The sequence below is a fragment of the Rhagoletis zephyria genome, unplaced genomic scaffold, assembly GCF_001687245.7.
Source record: "Rhagoletis zephyria isolate East Lansing unplaced genomic scaffold, Rhagoletis_zephyria_1.1 Rzeph_scaffold_00019, whole genome shotgun sequence".
Taxonomy (NCBI): Eukaryota; Metazoa; Arthropoda; class Insecta; order Diptera; family Tephritidae; genus Rhagoletis; species Rhagoletis zephyria.
In genome coordinates, this window is record NW_016157103.1 from 368,953 (window position 1) to 392,235 (window position 23,283).

Below are 23,283 nucleotides of genomic sequence, written 5' to 3' on the forward strand. Positions count from 1 at the left end.
CCTGACGTGCCTCGGCGAGGGCTCCTCTGCAAGCAGCTGTCTATTTGGGTGGCCACATCTGTGGCTCCCAACAAGAAACTGCTTGCAGAGCATCGTGTTGTGCTCCCTAATTGGGAGCATTTTTACCTCATCGTGGAGGTGGTGTTCTGGTGTCATCAGGAGGCATCCTGTCGCTGTACTGAGTGCTGTATTTTGTACCGTCTGTAGCTTCGTCCACTGCGTCCTACTAGTCCCCGGCGACCACACTGGTTCTGCGTAGTTTAAAACCGGCCGGCCTATTGCCTTGTATGTTGCCAGCAACGTGGTCTGCCCATCGTACCGTATGCTGTATTTTGCCTATAACTTGCCGTCTCCACAGGATAAAATTAATTGCTGCCCAGCTGCCATTTTGGTCGCTAGATATGTTATATCAGTGGCAATATTTGTGTGGGCTTTTTATATCTTAATATAAGCATTTATAAGACAGCTTCGAAAATGTATTTTTGCCGGATTTAATCGCTTAAAAAATTTTGAAAAGAGGCTATTTTACATTCAAGTACATAATTACAAAATATTTTAACAGGAACAATAGTCAATTTTTGCTTTTATATCAAAATAATAACGTTGCAGCCACAAAGTTTTCGTGCAAATGAAAATGTAGCTTTCAAACTATCAAATTGCCGACAACAGATGGCAAGATATAAACTCTGATATATATTGCTCTTGAAGAGCAATAAGCGGTCTCCATTGGCTATTTATATTCTAACATATATATCAAGATATAAACTTTATCTTGTGGAGACGGGCAGTAAGGTCTATGTTGCCCTCCCCAATTTTAAACTGGCAACATCATTCTTCGCTTCATTTTGCGAACCTTACCAAAAGTAAGAAGAAGAACATGAGCATATTTTTGTAAACAATAGATTTGTGTTTCTGAAAAGGGCATTTAATAAACAATGGATAAGATCGATTCGGCACAATCATGTAATCCGCGACGTAAAATTCTAGGCCTGGCGGTGTCACAAATTCTAATGGAAAAGGGATTTGACAGTGTGGACAAGGAGTGCTTAGAGACGCTTACTGAAATGTTACAAAGTTGTAAGTTTTTTAATATAATTATATTTTCATTTTATTTCTTAAACTACCCACTAAAGTACTCGTGGAAGTTGGACAATCAGCTTACTGAAATGTTACAAAGTTGTAAGTTTTTTAATATAAATATATTTTCATTTTATTTCTTAAACTACCCACTAAAGTACTCGTGGAAGTTGGACAATCAGCGCGTAGCTATTGCGAGCTTTCCGGTCGTACCATACCCGTAGTGGGTGATGTGGTAGTGGCGCTTGTCAACATGGGCATCTCAATGCAAGGTATCGAAGCGTTTGCTAAGCGTGAGGGGCGGCAAATAATCCCATTGCCACCACAAGCATCTCAGCAGAAGCAATTAAACTTGCTACAAGCGGGTACCAAATCTTCACATCCTCCGCATGTTCCTAACTATTTGCCAGCGTTACCCGATCCACATGCTTATGTTCGCACGCCGGTAAGCCAATAAATCAAATACATATTTAGCATTTCAATAAAAAATTCAATACAAAAGACCCATAAGCAACCAGTGACGGAATACGAAGCTATACGCGAAAAAGCAGCTACACAAAAGCGCGATGTGGAGAAAGCATTAACGAAATTTCTTTCCAAGACATCGGAAACGCATAGTTTATTTGATAATGAGGATAATATGTTTCCTTGTAAGTAAAATTTAATGTATAATCGTGTAAAGAATCAATATATAATGAATGATCTCCACAGTGATTGCTTGCAAGCCAGCATTTCCACCCTACCTAGCGGCCCTAAATCCCACTGATCAAGTGTTTGATTTCGAGGAGCTGGAATATCATTATTTAGTCGCAAATCGCACAGAAGATGTAACCGCAAAAGGTTTTAATGCACTTGAAATTTCTTAAATGTATACGTTTATTCATATACACATTTGTTGTATTATAGATGACAATGACGAAAATGAAAGTGGTAATGAAGAGGATGGGGATGGTGAAATGAAAACGGATGCCAAAAGTGACAAGGAACCTAAGCCGGAAAATGATATCAAGCCTAATTCTACTACCAATAAAGCAATTTTGGAGAACCCGAATATAGATAATCCTTACCTGCGGGCGGCGACATTGCCGAAACGTGCAAAACCAGATCCTGCATTACTAGTCGCCACGGCAACAAGTAGTGGTAATTCATAGGTTGCATTTATAGCAGATTTTTGGCCCTATTTTGTATGGCGACTGATAGCCGATGGCCAACCGAGTCTAGTAGCGCAATTTCCTGTTTCCCGCTTATAACGATTTTGTTATTTGTTTACAGAATCTTTCAAACGCATTGGAGCAAATGCACATGTCAAAAAAAGTAAATTCGGATGTTGTGTGCGTTTTTCTGTATACTGAGATTAATCACTATACATAATACAAAGTACGATACTGGTATCCACGGCTACTAGACCAGCAACTAGACACCAGTTGCCATACATAAAAGGGCCATTTATTTTAGAATTATTTTGTAATAAAATGCGTCAGTTAAAATTTTTAATTAATTCTTTCCACTCGCCCGTCAATTTTCTGTAATAAAAACGCAGTCTCTTTTAGAAGTTCGTCAGCGCACATGATTCAATTATTATTGAATCATGGTCAGCGCAGTAATTTAGAATCAGCTGTTGGCTCCGGCTGCCTGCAGCTTTTTGTTTACAGTGGCAATTTTGCAAACTCGCGCATTTTTATACAAGTTCATAATTTAATTTTTGTACATGCTGTGCGAAATCTCAATACAAAATCATGTTAAATTTTCTGAAGCAAACCCGAAAGTTCGTGAATTCCACTGTACGTAAATAAGTAGATAAAAGTTAGGTTATATTTTGAGTAGTTATTTTTCTAGGAAGCCATTTGCATCGTTTTGGGCAATGAGTCTTGTGATTTGGATTCCGCTGTGTGTGCAATTGCTCTAGCTTTTCATTATCAACAAGAAATTCGGAATACCAAAAACTTTCTGCCTGTCCTCAACATCCCGCGTCGTGATTATCCTCTTAAAACTGAAGTACGTTACCTCTTTAGCCAACAAGCAATTAACGAAGAACATTTAACTTTTCGGGATGAGTTACAACCCGAATTTTTGGAACGTAGTGACCTTATTTTGGTAGATCATCATGTCAGCCCTTTTGCAGCGCGATGCGTACAAGTTTTCGATCATCGAGCGCTCGATGACAAAGCGCAGTTACCGACTAGTTGCAAGACCCGTATAGAGTTAGTTGGCTCATGCGCCACTCTAATTGCAGAGCATATATTAATGTCGTATACATCAGCAACACAAGAAAAACTAGCTGAGATTGAACCAGTCTTGACCATGCTTCACAGCACGATTGTGCTGGACACCGTAAATTTCAGTGAATCGGCAAATCGTGCCACTACAAAAGATGTTGAAATATGTATGAGGCTTGAGGAATTTCTGGAAGAGCTGCCTGTCGATAAGGTGGGAACTAAGCGAACCCAGTTATTTGATTCACTAGTAGCAGCGCGTGCAGATGTAAGCAGCTTAACTTCGTTGCAACTTCTACGCAAAGATTTAAAAATACTAACTACTGGCGACGCTAAATTAAATATCGCCATACCAGGATTTCCGTTGCTGGTGCAACAGTTCATCGAAAAAGAGGATGCAGCAAGTGCTGTTCAAGAATTTGCCAAGGAAACCAATTCTGCAATAGTAGTTCTAATGGGAATGCTTGTCAAAGATGGAGGCGTACAACGTGATTTGGGCTTCATAGACATAGGTTGTAGCGAACTGTGCGCGGCCATACGGCAAAAGCTCTTAGCATCTACCGAACCGGCGCTCTGCTTGCAGCAATACGACAACTGTAATTTTCTCAGCGGCACCTTTTACAAGATGGTTAATATAAAGGCCACCCGCAAGCATGTTTTGCCACTGATAAAGCAGCTGCTTGACCAATGGCAAAAATAATGGCACCATTGAAATTATTTAAGGTAAGTGAAAGCAGGTGGATAAAATTAGTTTCTAATTCATTATTCTCTAATTTTCGTTTATTTTCTTGATAACTTTTAAAAATTTTCAGTTAAAATTCCATACATAATTAAAAAAAGGAGCAGTGGTTGTTCATTGCTCACCGATTTTGTCACCTTCAACATTTTCCTCACCCATTGCATCATCTTCGCATTCCAACACTAGATCTTCCAGCATTTCCGCCAACGTAATATGCGGGACACTATCATTTGCAGCTTGTGTGTCATTGCTATCCACCGGCAGCGATTTCTTAGCATCACGATAGATGTTAATCTGCTTACGGTACTCAACATCTTCCTCCAAATCTTCAAGAAATTCATTAAAGTCGTGTTTGCTGCGTTCATCAGTTGCTTCTTCAGCTAAATGACGTAATTTCCAATTTCGAGTGTTGGCGCGAGTCTGGCGATCTGCATAGCATTTGCGTACTAACAAAACATCAGGTATTTCATCAGAAGATAATTTTTCAAACTCAGTATTGTTCAAGTTTGCTTCACCCAAATTGTAGCCCATCACAGAATCGCCTACCTTTAGCAAATGACCAAGGTGTGAACGTGTATGTATCGTATTATCGTTGATGCCAAGCTCTGATGACCGCACTACCCAAATGTCACACAGCACGTGCCGGAAGGAAATGTGGCCCTGACCTGGCCTGTGTTTTCTGTCTTTTTCCATAATAGGCTCAATATCCATAACAACGTACTCAACCAACTGTTTTGGATCACAAAGCGCCTCGAAGGGATTGCGGAAGAATAACTGCCCTGGCAACTCCGATATTTGTGCAGTCATTGGATCGATCAGATGAATACCTGTTGCAACTTTAGACACCAAGCAAACTGGCGAAATATTACCCAACTGTTGGCGCAGTTTCTTCGATAAACAAACAGCGCTGTCCTTCGATAGCGGTGCTATCTCCACTGACCAGGTATATTTGTAATTATAATTGTTGCTGTGGATGTCGTGCGAAATCAGTCGCTTGGAGGTATTCACCTTTACTGGGACCATGTACTGCAAGAAATCTACCATTTTCTTTGCATGGTTGAAATTGGCATAGTAGAAATCCAAGCCACCGTGCAGCGGTTTTATGCCCAGCGTATTTTCGTGTGCCTTGTGTTTCAAAATCAGCTGCTCCAAATAATAGAATGTCTTCTTATTCTCGGCGCGTTGACGTACCTGCACTAAACAATGCCAAAAATCTTTTGCTTCAGTACGATGGCAATCATCGCACATTTGGTTCTGCACCGTGAATTCCACTATAAAAACCTGTTGCAGTACAGTACCTCCAGAAAGTTCACCATGTACTGTCAACTTGACTTTGATGCGCTTAGAATGTGGCTCAGTCCAGACAAAGCCGGCATCGACGAGTTTAACTTCTTTTAACCCTTTCAATTTCTTAAGACACAATGCCAACAATTCGCGCGACTCCAAAGCTGCTGTCACCCATTCGCCTGGTGGTTGGAGATAACGTTCACAGTTGCGACAGAAATGTAGCACCGCCTGCTTGGGTATACCCTCTGTAATGTCGACGTGATTGCGTAGGCATGTCACACACATATTTGAGGGATTGGGTTCAATTGGAACGCCACACTCACAACACAGGATCATGGTGGTTTTTGTGGATAGCGATGACGGCTCTATGTACTCCATGATGTGCCTTTGTTTGATTGTACGGAGATGTGAATGTTATTGATGTGACGACTTTCCTGCTAACTTTTCGACGATTTATTGTAAATTTATTTACGTATTTTACAAAAAATTTTTGTTTTGAGACACGTGCAGAAACGAAATGCACCAGCTGGCAGTACGTCAACACAAATGAAATATACAAAGCGTTGCCAACTAATCCAGCTAGAAATTGCCGATTGTTGCGAAATTGAAAATGTTTTTGTTGACATTGGCGCGGGTTTCTGTACCGGTTTCACGATAAAATTTTTTTTTATCTTTCTGGTTTATTGAACGTCAAACAAAGTTAATTGTTCGTTTATTTCCTGAGGTAAGGTTTGTTTTTGATGTTAATAAAATATTAGAATGAAATTTTCGTACTAATTTTTTGGGTTTTTGAATTGTCTGACGTGGCGCTGCCAACTATTTTTTCAGTTTGGCAGTTGCCAACTAGTTTTCAGTTTGGCGGGAATTGCCAACTGCGGTGATCAAAAAATTTGTGGCAACACTGGCAGAGTGCTTGCTACACAGTTCTGGGCGCCTGGTGTTTCTGCGACGACCTGTTACGCGACCGATTTTTGGGACTCAAGCGATAAATAAAATCTAGCATGACATTTTTTATAGCATGCGATTTTTTAGACAAAACTGAAAGACCATTTCATCCACTTTGAAGTATACATAGACGATTTTATAATTTCTCACTATTACACTTTCACCCCTATTGCGAGTGTCGACTGGCAGTAGAATAGAAATTTGTCGATCGAGTCGATCATCTTTTATTTTGCTATTGTGTAACTTGATCGATAAAAATTTGTACTATTGTGAATGGTTGACGGAATTGTAAACAGCTGTTTGTTTGTTTACATTTGTTTCATTTACATAATTTTTAAAATAATTGCTTTTATTATAAAATTTAAAAAATGGACACAGTTGAAATATGGTTTGGTGATGAGGAAGATGATGTGGAAGCTAATAGATTAGTAGAGTTGGCTAAAGCAAGGAGGGAATTGCGAGATTCGTCGGATCCCTTGGAGTTGGAAGATGAAGTGTATGTACATATGTGAATTTTATGAATAGAAGTTGCGTTCCCGATGCTTCAAGGTTTTTAGGTTTTACAGGATTTNCATATGTATATTTCACAATTTTTTACAACTTCCAATTCAATTGACTTACTTTTTATCCATTATAGTACCACTTTCTTATGTAAATTTTATAAACGCAAACTCCAACGACTAAAAAACAGCAATAGAAGGATGAGCGATTAAAAAGTATTCACAGTCGCTAATTGAGCGACTAAGCGACACTCACAATACCATCGATAATCGATAATCGCTTAATAGTCGTTTTTCTACTGCCAGTCGACACTCGCAATAGGGGTGTTTATTTCATATTTTTATAACAATTAAAATTTTGATTTTTAATAACAATTTTCGGATGCGTAGCAACAAGTTATGCACAAGTATTCATGATAAAAGTTGGTTCTTTTATAGAATATTAACTAAATAAGCTCAACAATTGCAGATACATACATACTTTAAACTTAGCTATGTGGATTATAGAAAAAATCAGAAAATAACACAAAATTTATAAAATGTTGACATGATGTGAAGCGTTTGTTAGTTATCAATATTGTGCGTATTATGCTGACGAGTGTGTGCCGTCAGCAGCTTTTTAAATGAGTATGTGTATGTTGCACACCATTTGCATAGAATTGCTTAAAAAATAAAGAAGCTGGCAATAAAAAAGAAAAAGTTGGCTATATCTGTTTACGTATTATAACTTTGCTCTACTGTGTTGGCGAGAACTCAGTAGGAGCTAAAATGCGTGTGTGCATATCTTTAATGAGTGGCACTGTGTAGGCAACACATTCATCCCAACCGGGTGAACGCCAGGCGGCTTCACGTGTCTCCTTACGGTCCAATAAAGACTTGTAGCCTACATAGCAATAAAAGAAGAATGTACATACATATATGCAAATAAAAATAGCAACAAAGGTAATTTTGTAAGCGACTTACACCAAATATGATGCACATTGTATAGACGGCCGACTTGTGAGAAGAAACCGGCAAAAGCTTCGTTGTTATGTTTACGGAAGTTAATGGCTCGCGCCCAATTGTTGCCCCACTCAATCATTGTGCCGGGTTTTAATCGATATGAACTGTTTTAAGGAAAATTAAAAAAATACTTTTAAAAGTTAAGATATGTTTTTGTGTTTGCTTAAGCTTACCGCATCTCGTAGATATGTTTGTCTGGACGATTTTCGATTTTCGGCCAGTAGCTGAAGGCCAACAAATATTGTAAATGACGTGAACGTAAATATTTTATGCGCTCATTCATTAAACTCATGTACTCCTTTAAAATTTAGGTATGTATTGATTTTAAAAGCAACGCTAATTAAAAAATCTACTAACCTCATCATTCCACAAATCTTCCTTCGCAATATCGATCTTTTCAAAACCGCCAGTGTACTTCCATAAATGCAAACACTGATCCATATCACCGACATGTACGGTCCAAGAAGCGACCAAGTTGCATGATAAATTTGCCTTCTTTTCATTAACCAATTGTACAGAAGTTTTGCTGGAATGTAAAAGAATAATCATCAGAACCCGCTCTTAAACAGTTAACAGCAGGCTTTCCGACTATGCAAATATCACTCACTAATTCTTCAAATAGTCATCCATATAACCGGGACGTACATTGTGCGTATGCAAGGCATAAATGATTTCCTTATCACTAAGCATGCGACTGTGTGATTCTTTAGTTGGCTCAATTTTACGCACCAACAACTTAGAAAACCATGAATCGGCTTCGTTGAGTGGTGCTGAGGTAGCTATGGAGCTGGTTGGAAAATTAAATACGAAAATAAGTTAAAAACGATAGTTAAAAATAAACTGTATAGGTATAATCAAATGAAATTAGCTTGCTTACCGTACTGCTGTGTTATTGATAACGTTCGATAAATTCCTTAGCTTAATCATTTTGCTTGAGTTTGTTTGTTAAAGGCTGCAATGATAAGATTAAAATATAGTTTATATTGCTGCCGGTAATCAGTTTGTTTAAATTTGCAGCTATGCGCCAGAACTTATCGACAGCGTTAATAAAAACAAAGAACAATCATACAAACATATGTACATAGTTCATAGGTACGTTGAATGCTTGCGAATCATCAAAAATTATCTCTGAAAGTAAAAATCGCGCAATACATTTATATACACATGTATGCACAATTGTTTAGTATATACCAAATCGACAATCATATTTCTGACGACATTTGCTTGTGGTTTTATTGTTCCAATTGGCTATTTTTGCCTGCGCACTGTATTGGAAAGGTTATACGTACAAATTTATGTAGGTAAGTATATGTAGATATAAGTCAAGCAATCATTGTTGGGGTTCGCGCATTCAGAATAAATAGCTGCACTAATTAACCTTATTTTCTTATCACAAAGAATGCTACAAATACGATAGTCAATTTTCTAAAAATTTTGCAATGTTTAGTTACCTTTTATTGCCGTATATGCAAAAAAAAATTCGTTATTCGGTAACAACGCCAACAGCGGCGACTGCAGCAATGTGTTGATGCAGTGTTGGCAGCGGTAGCAACTACAAATTTGTTTAAACTCAAAGAAAATTACAAAAAAACACCACTAACTGAAAAAATTACGAAAATATAAACAACTGCATGAATTTCCACTTTGTGCGCTCCACTTTTTCCGCTGCAACCAAAAAATTTCCACCCTCGCGTTTAATTTTCTTTACTTCTGCACCACCGTTGACATCGGCATTAAATTGTGCTGACAGCTGAACAGCGTTGCCAATAGCATTGCTGGACTTTATTTTGACAAGTGAAAGCCGACAAAAGTTGACACTTGATGAGTTGCCTGATTGTATGCATGAACCAAAAATACAAGATCACCTACTCAAAGAAGCAAGAAAAAAGTATATTTCTGAGTGTTTTTGACATCTGCCTAAGAATGAAAACAAACAAAGAAAACGAAAAAGGCGCGGTGATTGAGTGCGATTAAATTGGTATTTATTATAAAATATACAAAGTGAAACTTGATGACAATTAGCAAAAAAAGTTCATAAAATATGGTTTTCATGATTGAAAGTGTTTTACAATCGCATATCATTACCACGGGTCGATTTTTCAATGCCAACGTTCTGGCCACAAACGTGCACCCACTTTTCACGCAAATTTACGCCTTTTGGCAAACCAAACATACGCACAAACTTGTTCCGATCACACAGCACTTTATTTTATATCATAAATATGTAATAAACCAAAATTTATAATTAAAATCGCTGCAGAAAACACATTCAATCGCTACGAAGAGGTAGAAGACGGTGTAAACAAAACCGAAAAACGTCAAAAACGCTACGAAAACTTTTTTCTGAAAATCGATTACAAATACAACGATGGCTGATTAGGTGATCTGTAGTCGTTGGTTCATGTGATTGTATGGAATAAGTGTGGATTTTAAATTATGAATTCGTTTTAATTAGGTTCTTTCCGTTACAATCCGACCGAATCCGGTAATTGGAGAATAAGCGAAAAGTTTGCTCTCAAAAATGCAACGTACTCCAGAAGTACGAGAACGCATAAAACACATTTCGTGCCAAGAATTTGAGAAACAGCCGACTCACTTTGATTTTGTTTTTTATCACTTTAATGCAAACTCTTGGAAATTGAATTTTGGTTTCACAAATTTGATTTTAGGTATACCAAGGCCATTCACTATCATGATTCAATAATAAAAGGTTTGTTCAAAAAACAGTTTTCTGGCTCCCTCTTGACAAAATCGGCTCCCTCAGCAAAGCACTGTGTGTGGGTTCCTGTGTGTGTAGAAAGCTTTTGTAAGGGAGCTAAGGGAGTGTCAAAACATTAATGTCACTAATGAGCAAACTTTTAATTATACCCTGCAAAAAATTGTGCGACTAATATCTAAAGAGAGTATTCCGAGATTACTCTTAAACGGGTACAATTGGGCATTAATTAGTCGCAACTAGTCTCATACGGATACTAATGGAGGCCAATTGGTCTCGACTCATCCCTTATGGGTATAATTGGAGATCAGTCCCCAACTCATCTTTAACTGGTACTATTAACGACTTAGGGCCGGTTGTTCAATGTCTGGTTATCACTACTTGCCGGTTAAACATCATTATCGACGATTTCGACATCATGCATATAACATGTGATCGATAAAGCAGTCGTTGTATCTAACCGGAGCTTCTACCTCCGATTTGTGCTAATCAGACATTGAACAACCGGCCCTTAATGATATGTACGCACTTAGTCAAAGAAATTTCATGAGCGGCGTTGGCTCGCAGAGAGAGTATTCGTCTAACAAAATTGAGCACCCCGGTTCGAATCTCAGCTGGCGCGAATTTTTATTTTTATTTTTTAAAAGTGACTGGTCGCTTTTTATACCCGTTCGGGTATAAAGGTGAATAATTAGTCTCTTCATAGGACATGCTCGAACAAAAGCGAACAGTTCATTCCATATAAAGAGATCAAAAGTGGTATTAGTCGCATGCTCCTTTGCGATTGCTCCCGGAGTCATCCCGGATTAGTCCCATTTTTTGCAGGGTATTGAATCATGATTCACTATTACTTAGAAGCACCAAGTAAATCGTCGCTGGAATAATGAAATAGTGTAACATGAAAAGTAAAGTTTTGAGAAAAACGAATTGGAAGTTTCTATAAACCATTACAAACCATACGAATACAATTTCAGTTTTCGGGAATAAATTAGTGAGCCAAAGAGATATTTAAGAAAACTAAAGATTTTTCTAATAGATTAAAGGATTGCCTATTCATTGGTGCAATTATCGAATAATAGTGTATGTGGCATTTACACTGTTTCTTTATTCGAGCGACGAATGCAGGCAACACGTAAACACAAAACAGCTGGTATGCACTTTGACACTTAATCCATTTTTACCCGGAGAAAAAGTTCGGACTGTTTCGGACTGGAGGAAGAAGATACTTACGATCCAATACGTTCCAATTCGCTCTCTATTATCCATTTTGTTGAGTACGGGAATGATTTCTGGGCTTTTTGGGCACCCGCGGGAACCCGCGTTGCGTATGGGAAAGAACCTGATATCACAAGCACCACTATTTTACACTTTTCTTTAACTAAAGAAGAGTTAATTCAACACGACAACAAGTTTTATAGCCTTTTAATGAGTAATTTTACCTAAATTGTGTTTTAAGTCCCTGAAAAATTAAGTTAAATTTTCTTTGCGTTTTTTTTTTACTTTTCGTCTGTTTTCCAGGGAAAAAAGATAGCTTAAGGCTCTGTTATGCATACTTGGCATTGCATGCACTGCTATACCATTTTTACGTAGAAATCAAAAACCAACAGACTTTTACGTATGTAATGCTGTGCGTTGGGTAACCGCTTACAAGCGAAGCTCATTTAACAGATTCCTTATGTGACAACTCTCAAGCAATGCCAAGTATGCATAACGGAGCCTTTACTGCCGTCCCAAAATTGGAGCGCTAAGCGTTGCGTCTTCCAATCAACGCGGCGTAATTTTTGACGTTTTCTCATCTGTCAAAAATGAAAATTGCATTTGTTCGGCACGTTGTTGAGGGATGCTCCATACAAATTGTGCGGGCATGAGGATTTTTATATATATATATAAATTTCATATATATATAAAAATTTCATTCTGGCTACGCCGATGGGGACGGCAGTTAGACCCGATCGACTTCGAACCAACAACGAAAACACTCTGAAAACGAATTTTGTGGATTGTGGGCTGAAGGATGTTATGGGGCTTTCGCACGAGGAGATCTTTTAGGGCATTCGCACGAGGCGATTTTTCAGGCAACTTTTAGTTGAAAGTAAAAATCGCCTCGTCCGAACGGCCTTTCAACTAATCGCTTTCAACAAAGTTGGTCGCCAGCCAACTTTGAGCTCGTTCAACTTTTTTTCCTTGCAACCCTGTGTTTGTTTACATTCTGTATCAGTGTTGGGATATGAAATTGTTTCTTCAGTACGAAATCTATACAAAAAATGTACTTTTCGGCTATAAATTGTATACACTTTTTAATTAGCTCATATATTTTCTTAGTACATTCCCTTCAAGAGCAATGATTTTATGGTATTCATGAGAAAGTTTTATTGTTTATGTACATACGTTTACGTATTTTACACTTTTACAAATTGATTCCACGTGCACATGTATTGCATTTAACGCAAATATGTATGCACACAATTTTCAGGTATACGTCTTAACAAAAAGCATATTTAAGTTATTATTAATGGATAAAAGAGACATTTTCTTTGGATTCAGTACTAAAATTTGACAATTTAATAGAATTTCAAGTGCTTATCAAAACTACGAGAAGATTTGACCATTTATCTTAATATTATTCAATTTTAATTATTTATTGTAAAAATACGCTTTATATTTTAAGAAAAGCCGTACAAATCCAAGGTTCAAACTTTGTGCAACATTAAAAAAACCAACACACTTTCGTAAAAATTTCGATCTATTTAATTCGATTTCCTAGATTTATTTTGAGTGTGTGGTTTTTTAGTCCATTAAATTTTAATATAACTAAGTTTTTTAAGATTTCTTTGATGAAGGTGTTGCTAATTTCCTCCATATAAAAAAATCGTCGAACACACTTCGTATGGAAGAAAATGGCTGACATCGTCGACAAAACAAAATTGCCAAGTTCAACGATAAGTCCCAGCTACTTTAAACTTGCACTTTATTATACTAAAATTGAATGGGCTAAAAACTAAAGAATATTAATAAAGCTCGAAATTTTTACGACAGTATGTTGGTTTTTGGATGTTTCGCAAAGATTTAATCTTGGGTTTATACAGTTTTTCTTAAAGAATACATTATAGTTTATAAACAGATAATTAAAATTAAAGAATAATAAAATAAATAGTAAAACCTTGTCAATATGTGAGTGCCGTAAAGGTATATTTAAGAAAATCTCTTCTTATAATTAACGAAGACTTTGTTTTTATATGAAGCTGACTTTGACATTTTGTTTTAATAAAACTTAGTATCGAAAAGTTTCTTTGAAAATTTGGCTAGGCTATGTTATACTGGTTCGTTCAAGCCATTTTTCAAAACTTACAAAGGTAAATACGAACAGTCGAACTGTGAATTTTCAGAGCTATATATTTTTAGTATTCATTACAAAATTTTACTAAAAAGTACTGCGTAGTAGGAAAGTATATTGTAAATGAAATTGTATCAAACAAGTACAATTGTACCAAAAATGCCAACACTGTTCTGTATACATACTTTTTTTCTTTTTTACTTTTTTACTCTTGTTTTATCTTTCAGCTTCGCTAAAAGCACTTCTACCAACGCTTGGCTTACCAAATTTACACCAATTGATAAAATTTTGCGATTTTAATTAGTTTTCAATAATGTAAATAACGATTCGTGTTGAATCCAAAATCGCCTCGTCTGAATAGGGATGGCAACTTTTTCACTTTCAACTTCTCATTCAACTTCGTATTCAACTTTTGTTGCCTGTAAAATCGCCTCGTGCGAATGCCCTATTTCAGGCAACTTTTGCGTTCAACTTACGCAGGATTGCACGAAAAAAAATTGAATGGCTAAAAATATCAAAATATTCGCCATAAAAAGGCATTTGCATTGTTCAACTTTGCATTTGCATTGTTCAACTTTGCATTCTATTTTTGGTTGAACGGCCTTTCAACTAATCGCTTTCAACAAAGTTGGTCGCCAGCCAACATTTAGCCATTCAACTTTTTTTCGTGCCGCCCTGCGTGAGCTGAACGCAAAATCGCTTCGTGCGAACACCTTTTTAGCACTGAGGTGCCTTGGCACGGAGCTTTTTTTTCGCTGACATTTTTTACAGTTTTGCTAATTGGATTGGAAATTGTTCTTGCATTTGTTTGTTTGTTTACATTTTGTACTGAACAGCTGATTGTTGTTTCGCAGCTTGCCAAAATAATCTATGCTGTTGTTTTTGTAGCGGCTACAACGACCCCGCACAGATCGGTTAGTCCCCCAATCGTTGTCGTCAAGCTCTATTAGCGGTAGCCTCAGGAAGCGTGAAGCTGTGGGGTCTGTTCAGTGGGCATGCGAAGAGATGCTGCGAGTCATGGGGCGTCTCTCCGCAAGCCGGGCATTCGTTTAGCAAATCTTCGTTTAATCTGCTTTAGGTATGAGTTCAACCTTCTGCGGTAACCCGAGCGCAGTTGGGCAATTGTGGTCCTAGTTTCCCCAGGCAAACGACGCTCTATCACGTCCACGTCTAGTGGTTGTATTCCCAAAACGGCATTCACAGGTCGAGAGCTTGCAAAACTCGAGACTGCCTCTCTGTGAATGCCGTTCAAGGCCTGGGGATAAGCTGCCGGGTCCAGAGGTTGTTTAATGAACCTCTGCTGAGGATTTTCTAGGGGAGAGGGTTAGGCTCCATGCAGTGAAAAAGCGAGAAAGCTCGGCACAAGTCATCAATTCCCTTCCCAGACGCCATGATCGAGCAATCGTCAGCATAAGAGACAATCGAGATTCCCTCTGGTGGTTGAGCTTTGAAATGTAAAAGTTTAACAGCAGTGGGGAAAGTGGAACCCCCCCCTCCATTTTATTTTCCTAGTTTTGCTCGTTACTGACGAGTTACGACCACTCAGATAATTCGCCGACCACCGTTTGGGTCCCTGTGAGAGAGAGTAGGCCTCTATGTCTTATAGTAGCGTTGAATGGCTGACAGTGTCGAATGCCTTAGACAGGCCCAGCGCTACTAGAATGGTTATCTAACAGCGGCGGTTTCGGTTAAGGCCAGGGGATATTTGGGTGTTTATGGCGTTAAGTGCTATTGTTGCGCTGTGCACTTTCCGGAACCCATGCTGATGCCTCGCTGTGGTCAGGTGGTTTGTGTAGTAGAAGGGCCTCAAGTGTTCGCAACCGGGAAAGGCAGTTTTCGAGCGATAGGACTCTCCTTTGTTGGACGGTTTCCACGGTTTAAGCAGTGGGACCACTCTCCCCATTTTCCAGATGTCTGGAATGATGAGAGTGGCCATTGACAGATTGAGGACCTTGGTTAAATAGTCAACTCCCGCAGGACCCAAATTTTTCAGCATCAACATGTAAATTACGTCGGGTCCAACGTCTTTGGAGGCTTTCGCCTGAGGCGCACTAGGTGTTGGCAGTTTGTGCAGCCTTCTGGTCACTCAACGTTTGGCTTTATCCACCTGTGAATGCAGTATGAACTGTCGTCTAAAGTATCTCGCGCATCGCTCCGGGTCCGAGGAAGTGTGGTCTTCAAAATTTATTTCAACTCTGTCGTCACGTTTCGTCGGGTTGGACAATGACCTCACGGTTGACCAAAACTTACACCAGAGGCGAAGTTGCAGGTTTTTAGGTGCACTTCCACTTCTTCCGCTTATGTACATTCACAAGTTGCCGAATCTCCGAGTTGAGATCCGTGATACGGGGGTTTTCGGGATCGGCCAGACGAAGGTTGTCACGCTCATCGGCTAGGACAGCCGCTTCAGCAGGAAAACTCGGACAGGGGTCTGAGGTACATCCTGCTGGAACGAAGCGGGCATGCTGCAGCAGTGACAACCCTGCGGAATTTACGCTAACCTACGTGAACGTCGGTTCGTGTGGGTAGTGCAGTGAAGGTGCTTTCAGTAACATCCGCGAAGCCTTTCCAGTCAGCTTTAGAGAGGTTGACATAGGACCGGTGTACCGCGGAAGCAAAGTCGGCTGGTTTATCAATCGAGATGACTATGGGCAGATGGTCTGATGTCATGATATGCTGTTCATCAGACCAGCGCTGACAATTGTTAGATCTGGCGAGCTGCAGCAGCTGCCCATAATCCTGGTGGGTGCGTCGTCGTTCATTGTGCAGAATGTCGAGTCGCCTATCTGCTCAGCCAATTGTGTTCCCCTACGATCGTTTGGCAGGCTAGAATGCCAAAGATCGTGGTGCGCATTGAAGTCATCAACTACCATACGGTTTTCACCTCTGAGGAGCGCACCTATTTCAAGGTGATATCCTGCCGGGCAGCTAGCTGGTGACAGGGGGTATATACGTTAAATATTTCGAGCTCTACATCACCTGACCGGATAACAATACCCTGATATTCTAGGATGGTATCCCTGCGGTCGATGTCTACTTCGATAAGACGATACTGCACGGTGTGGTGCGTGATGAACGCTAGGCCACCATCATTATCTCGCTCGCGATCTCGACGGTGCAACAATGTTGAATTGCCATGCAGCTTCGTCTCTTAGACCGCAGCAATTAATATTCCGTGCCGACCCATGAAGTCTGGTATCTCCTCGTTCTTGCTGTGAAGTTCGTTACAGTTAAATTGTAAAATATTCGTGTGCCTAGGGAGACTTTCTGGAATGTGTGGTGTTAATCAGGCGTGTTGTCAGCTCGCCACATGCTGTGTGTGCCGCTGTAAAGGCTGTTGGCCTGTGGTGGTAGTGGGCGGGGTCGCAGTTGGTACTTACGACCGCGCAGCACAGCATGGGCCCTCATAGTCCCTCGTCCAATCTCGCGTGTTGGCAAGTGTTGCACTTTACTGATGTCACATTACGGAATATCCTGGACTGACACATCGTACAGATTGTCGGAGGAACTACGAGTTGTTGGAGGTGGCGTGTGGGTGGTGATGCGGTTGTGTGATCGTTTGTGTCTGTGGTGTTGTCTATTGTATTGTGATATGATGCGGTTGTGTTTGTGTCGAGTTGTTCAGGCAGACTCTGGTGCTCCGTGGAGACAGCTCGATTTGAGAAGTAAGGGGCCACGTTTGCGGGGGTCCACTGCCGGTGAGTCGTAAGGCCTGAGCAAACTCGGAGGTGGTACCACCCATTACATGCAAATATACAGGAAAATAACCCAAAATACTTACAAAACTTAATAGGACTGCACAGGATATGGTGGTAATGACCTTGGATTTGCATTTACAAATTCAATACTTGCTACCATGGCAACCGTTTGCATTTTATTGTTGTGAATTTACAAATGTAAGATCATTTGCACAAGATCCTGAGCATCTATAATATTTCTTCGGTATAAGTTTTAATAGAACAAAACATTCGGAAATATTTTTACAAGAACGAAAGTGAGAACAAAACTGTCGAGAACGCTCTCAATGGGAATTATATAAGAACAAAACCAAGTGGAACGTTCACAAAGAGAACAAAATGCGAACAATACTTTTGGGAACATTTCTAATAGAATAAAATGGGAACAAAAGTCTCCGCAACGTTCCGACAAAGAACAAAACAAGAACGATTATCTAAGGAACCTGCTCTCGAAGAACAATTTGGTAACTAAAGTCTCAGGAACTTTCTAACAGAGAACGAAACGGGAACAACTCTTCTCTGAACTATTTGCAAAGCATGGAAGCGAAAACAAAATTTTTCTCGCAGCCCTCCATTTGTTTGAAATGTTTGAATATCAAAATTAATCAAAAATGAACTGAAAGATAATTTTGCAAATTAAGTCAACGAAAGACTTAAGATACGAACTTTTCTTGCACAGGAGATGAAAAGTTGTTCCATTAAGTTCAAGGATGAAACTGACAGTTGAGTAGACTGTGGGTGTTTGCATAGAGATCATCAGATTGGCGACCCTCGCGTCGACGGACCCAACGAACGTTGGCCAACACTCACCTTTTAACGCAAGCAAGGCCGTCAATGACAGTTGTATAACCTTGCGTTTACACAAGACAAGACAAGATACATATTAATTGCCACATTGTTTGAGTAAAGTAGGCGTCCAGACAATAAACTATCTTCGAAAAGCCAAAGATAGTGAACAAGTTAAAAAAAAGTGTGAATGTATTGCTATTGTATCTGCAAAAATGACTTGCCTTAAGGAACAGCTGATTTTTGTTTGCAGACGCAACACCTTCATTGTGGAGTATCTCTACGCTACGTATGCCACTTTCTTCGCACACTTTTCCGTTATTGATCCATTGTAACGGGGCTATAAGTTCTCAAAACGTTTGTTCTCTAGCAGAAGGTTCCCCAGAATTTGGTTCTTATTTAATCCTCCTTGAAAACTGTTCTCAATAGTTTTGTTCCCGTTTTGGTTCTTTTGTGGGAACGTTCTTGACATTACATTTCGTTCTCATGCAGAACTAAACCTAGACCAAAACCGGAACATGTTCTCGGTCCCTGCTTCTAACTGAGACGGGGTCATTTACAACAGGGGAAAATCAACAAGTAATTTTTGAGCAAAAAAACAGACCGACCTCGATTCTCATATAAAAATTAAATATTATCGTTAATTTCTTCAATATCCAATGATCGCATCTAAACCAGATTAGTATGGCAACACCTCTGAGGTACCACCATTTCTTAAAAAAAAAAAAGAATTATACATTAACGTGGTTCAAAGCTATGCGGTAAAATACTTAAAAACAAACATTTCGAGGAATTGATAACCCCCTACTTTTTTTTAAATCGGTTAATAATCAGTAGAAGACGAGTTTCTGGCATACAGCCAATTTGAGGTTAAAGGAACGCATTTTGACTAAAACAAAAACTATTTTACGCATTCACTTGATTTTTCTATAAAAAAAAAAATCATGATCTCCCCATGGAAGAAAAGTTCTGAACTAAAACGATGAATCCGCCTCAAGACTACTAAGTATTTTTCAAAAGCACTGAATAAATTCGTTTAACGTTTCACACGGGATCACAAATTTTAGTTTGGTTTTTGTTCTCCAGACGCCACTATCCAATTTCTATGTAGAATTGCTCGGTGATTCCGAAAATCGAGTTCATGTTTTTTTCTATGGATACGTTTTCGAGATATTTGCAATTTACCGTTATTCAGTTTAAAACACAAAGTGGTTCCACTTAATCACGTATATCTTACGAACCAATTTAACAAGCTTAAAATGAGATAAGTCAAATCAAAGCTAATAAAATTCCGATAGGTCTGATGACAAATTATTTAATCATTCCAGTTTTTTTTTTTAATGAAAGAATTAAAAAAAAATCAAACCTTAACAGAAGAAAAATTTTAAAAATAACAGGTTCTGTGTCAAATTATTGTTGCATTTGTGCTAAAGCCTGTTCTGTTACCAAAACAAAAAAAATCAAGTTACTAATGAAGAAAATCGATGGATAAATAAGAAGTAATGGGTCCGCAAATATTTTTTGTATGATATATGAGCAGAAAAGCGTGTTACTCAGGTGTATGTGGCTTATGCGTAACTTTCCTGCTCATTTTTCATACAAAAAATCTTTGCGTATTTTCATTTGACCACTCATTATTTCTTATTTATGGGAAAAATAAACTTTTTCGTAGAAATGGCATAGAATTCTTGAAAGTCAATATTTTTCGATCGGGAAACTCTGTTTTTCTTCAGGAGACTTTCAATAATAATACCCAATTGCTTATTTAACCATTTTTTAATACTAACGATTTTTTATTGGTCGCCCCATTGCATTTTTTGGGGTTTCTGGCGGACCTATAAGTTATAGTTGCAATGAAAAAATGGTTAAATAAACACTTGGGTATTATTACTGGGAGTCTCCTGCAGATCAATAGAGTTTTCTGGTAGAAAAATATTGATTTTTAACTATTCATACCATTTCTACGAAATGTTGTTTTTTTTCATATAAAATACATGGAAAACTTTAGGCGCTTTGAGCGACCTCCAAATATTTTTTGATTTTAAAACAAAAAAATAAGAGTACATTTTTTTTTCGGTATAGAACAATTCTAGGGGGTGGGGGCATAAAAATTCCGACTTTACTTTTTCACATGCATTTTTGGACCACCCTATAACACATGCTATGGAGGTCCGCCCGCCCTTAAACTGCAATGGGTCCATTAATATTTTGCAATAGCGACAGAAATTTTATTTATATTTATTAATGTTTTAATAAATGTATTTTATATATGTATTTACTTACCTTTACTCTTTTCTCTACGTACTCGGGTATCACCAATTTGTCAGCAAACTACATACGTTAAGTTTTCGTCTAAGTTTAATTCAATTCAATTTATTCAGTGGCGGTATGAAAAATTATGTTCATAAGTTTTTTTTTTTGTATTGTAATCTAGCGTTTACGTATTCACAGTTAAATAAATTAAACATAAAATCTTTATTTGTTATAAAACTAAAAGTAAAACAAAGACAAGCTTTAACTACGCGCTTCGACTGTGAAACGGTATGCGTTTGGAGCATTATGTATGTATATGTACTTTAATAATTAAAATATGTTTACCATTTGTAATAATGTTAATTGAAAATAATTACGGTACCTTACTCTTAGATATAATTAAATTACATTCATGTCTTTCTCATATAAGTTTGACTATAAATAATCAGTTCCGCCTAATCTGCAAATCCACAAAAATGTAAGTATTCACTTCGCGCGTTGTTACATACATACGTACATATACAAAAATAGGAATTTCAGCTTACTTAATCGGTAATTAATTACTTAAGTAACTTTTTGAAAGTACTTATTTATGTGTTACATTTTATTTTATTTATTTTTATTTTTTTTATCCACGAAACATAACCTAAACGAGTAGTTTACCACTTTCGTATGCTTAGTAGCACATTTGCTGCTTAAATATCACGAAGGAACATGGTCTTATTCAAATCCTGTTGTTGTGCAATAAGTATGTTACACAACTCCACCACTTACGTACATTTGTAATTTCACCGCTCAACTGTATCTGATCTTATGACTCAACGGACAGGGTTTTATTGTTTTACGTTTCTTTCCAGCTGCTTTACGGTACTTTGTCATATCTGTGGGCGTCACAACTACGCGCGGCGTTATGTTGTACAGCAATTTGAACTTCGATATGGTGATTCTCGTCTGCACAGTATCTGCTGCCGCGATCTTGATAAATATTTTATTCAAATCCAATGGCACTATTGGCTTTCCATAGTAGCTAAACGGTTGCAATTGCTGCTGCTCCGCTTGCGATGTTTCACTATCGCTTACTATGCTAAAGTTGGAATTCTCGCTATCGTCCATCACGACATTCTCTCTAACCACAGCAGTCGGAGGTGGTAGTACCTCCAAATTGTGTAGCGTCTTCCTCTTTTTATTGCTGAACAAAATCCCAGTCGGTTCACCCGTTGGGGAGCTAACCGCTAAGCGCATCATAACAGACTCATCTCTACCTAATGCAATCGTGCTGCGACGTTTCATAATTTTTTGTGCGGTTAAAGTTGGTTGCAATGCCTTAGCATTATTGCCAGCCAGTTGCAAGGCCGCTGTGGTCGAGGATGAGGCTGATACTGTGGAGGTTGGTGAGTTTGCACCGGTTTCAGCCATTTTAGCTTCGATGGATTTTCTAGCGACTAAACGTCCCAACGAGAGACGCGGTATTGGTGGCTGCTGTGACGTTTTCTGTATCTCATCGTAGAGCAATTTAATCTGCTTGTTTCCATACTCTTTTAGGTATTGCGTTAAGCGTAGATTGCATAGATCTACCGTCAAACCATTGGGGAATATCAACTGCAGCTGCTGCAGGTATCTACTGATTTCGGCGCTAGTATAGATATAGCAGAAATTCTTTATCTCTTCACGATGATCCGAGTAACAATGTTGCATATAACCATTGAAAGAGGACTGTGGCTGTGTGCAGAAGTAGCAACGCTTAAAACCGCTATAATGATCGATCATATGTCGCAAGACGGTCATTTCCTGTTGCGACGTGAATGGGCATATCGGACACGAGTAGATTAGTTTACTCTCTATTATCTGCGATTTAATATCACACTCATTTGGGTGCGCCAATGATGTATGCTCCACAAAACCAGCCTCATTGGCGAGCAATTCCATGCAACTTAAGCATTGGACGTATGTTAAAGGGGAACCCAGAGTTTTCAATTTTTCGAGCTGTGCCAGCGACATGACTTTTAAATCCAAAGGTTTGTGGCGCAAACGCGTTGTGTGCTGTGCTAAGTGCGCCAACGATTGGCCTCGATACTCACAATGGCCACAAGTCAAACCAGCTGATGTGGCATATGCGTCGGCAGCTAAATATTTAGTTGCCTGGTGCATCTCTTTCATGTGAGCTATCAATTCAATACTGTTGCCCGTAAACGAAAGACAATGTGGGCATTTGAGTGTCGTACAAATACGATAGCGGAATGGTTTCATTGTATCAAGTTTTTGGCAACCGGAACTTTGCCAATGTATATCACGCAAATCCTCGAAGTTTGGAAATTTAGTATTGCAATAGTAGCAAAGAAATCCAAATTGTTCTAAATTTAAATTCTGAAAATTGGGAGGTAAGGTATTTTTGATTAAAAGGATTGAAAAAAGTCGCACTAAACTTTCTAGAAATTATCAACATTTGGAATGTTGCTATCTGAGAATGAGTAAGCATGCAGTATGGAAAAAATTTAAGGCAATAAAATACAGCTAATAGAATTCTATGTGAATATGACGAATAGATCTGGCAGCGTTGCTATAATGAGAACACTAGCCTGGTTAAGAATGATAGAATACAAGATTGCGTATTCCTGTGGCTGATGACGTCACGCTAAGCAACGCATAGGGGAGATGAAGGCGAAAAAATAGCGTCGGTAGCTAGATACAAGAAAT

At 38.6% G+C, this 23,283-nt stretch overlaps 3 protein-coding genes across 24 annotated transcripts in view; 1 reads left to right on the forward strand and 2 right to left on the reverse strand.

Annotated features, from left to right (window-relative positions):
• Nucleotides 1-820: 820 nt before the first annotated feature.
• On the forward strand, nucleotides 821-4,432 carry LOC108361697 (transcription initiation factor TFIID subunit 8-like). Of its 4 annotated transcripts, XM_017614405.1 has the most exons (8): nucleotides 821-1,077; nucleotides 1,236-1,522; nucleotides 1,580-1,727; nucleotides 1,789-1,917; nucleotides 1,984-2,217; nucleotides 2,628-2,633; nucleotides 2,669-2,858; nucleotides 2,914-3,108. In XM_017614405.1, the coding sequence occupies exons 1-7, from the start codon at nucleotides 936-938 to the stop codon at nucleotides 2,818-2,820; spliced, it is 1,098 nt and encodes a 365-aa protein (XP_017469894.1). In that variant the 5' UTR covers nucleotides 821-935; the 3' UTR covers nucleotides 2,821-2,858; nucleotides 2,914-3,108. The 4 variants fall into 4 exon arrangements, with proteins under 4 accessions (XP_017469894.1, XP_017469908.1, XP_017469899.1 ...); XM_017614419.1 differs by lacking the exons at nucleotides 2,628-2,633; nucleotides 2,669-2,858 and having other exon boundaries at nucleotides 823-1,077; nucleotides 2,914-3,043; XM_017614410.1 differs by lacking the exons at nucleotides 2,628-2,633; nucleotides 2,669-2,858; nucleotides 2,914-3,108 and adding an exon at nucleotides 2,350-2,571 and having other exon boundaries at nucleotides 823-1,077.
• On the reverse strand, nucleotides 4,038-6,047 carry Nmd3 (60S ribosomal export protein NMD3). The gene has a single exon (XM_017614388.1). It carries the CDS (start codon nucleotides 5,692-5,694, stop codon nucleotides 4,144-4,146), a length of 1,551 nt encoding a protein of 516 aa, XP_017469877.1. The 5' UTR covers nucleotides 5,695-6,047; the 3' UTR covers nucleotides 4,038-4,143.
• Nucleotides 6,048-7,240: 1,193 nt separating this feature from the next.
• The window catches only part of LOC108361595 (protein NipSnap-like), an 81,879-nt gene continuing 65,836 nt past the window's right edge, over nucleotides 7,241-23,283 (reverse strand). For 14 of the 19 annotated variants that reach the window (XM_017614281.1, XM_017614244.1, XM_017614268.1 and 11 more), the window contains exon 7: nucleotides 20,793-22,953. In XM_017614281.1, coding sequence (XP_017469770.1) covers nucleotides 21,385-22,953 — 1,569 coding nt within the window. In that variant the 3' untranslated portion in view covers nucleotides 20,793-21,384. Of the gene's footprint in view, nucleotides 7,645-7,724; nucleotides 7,868-7,936; nucleotides 8,062-8,120; nucleotides 8,290-8,370; nucleotides 8,551-8,640; nucleotides 8,716-8,971; nucleotides 8,991-9,214; nucleotides 9,316-9,376; nucleotides 9,547-20,792; nucleotides 22,954-23,283 lie in introns of those variants that run through there. The other 5 variants (XR_001847341.1, XR_001847340.1, XM_017614354.1 and 2 more) reach the window with 4 other exon arrangements.

What these genes read in the sequence shown, in the direction of transcription:
- LOC108361697 (XM_017614396.1), top strand. Translation starts at nt 2,814, where the DNA reads ATGTTAAATTTTCTGAAGCAAACCCGAAAGTTCGTGAATTCCACT. An exon ending in GAAAGTTCGTGAATTCCACT is followed by an intron (nt 2,859 to 2,913) that starts GTACGTAAATAA and finishes TTATTTTTCTAG; the next exon opens with GAAGCCATTTGCATCGTTTT.
- Nmd3 (XM_017614388.1), bottom strand. Translation starts at nt 5,694, where the DNA reads ATGGAGTACATAGAGCCGTCATCGCTATCCACAAAAACCACCATGATC.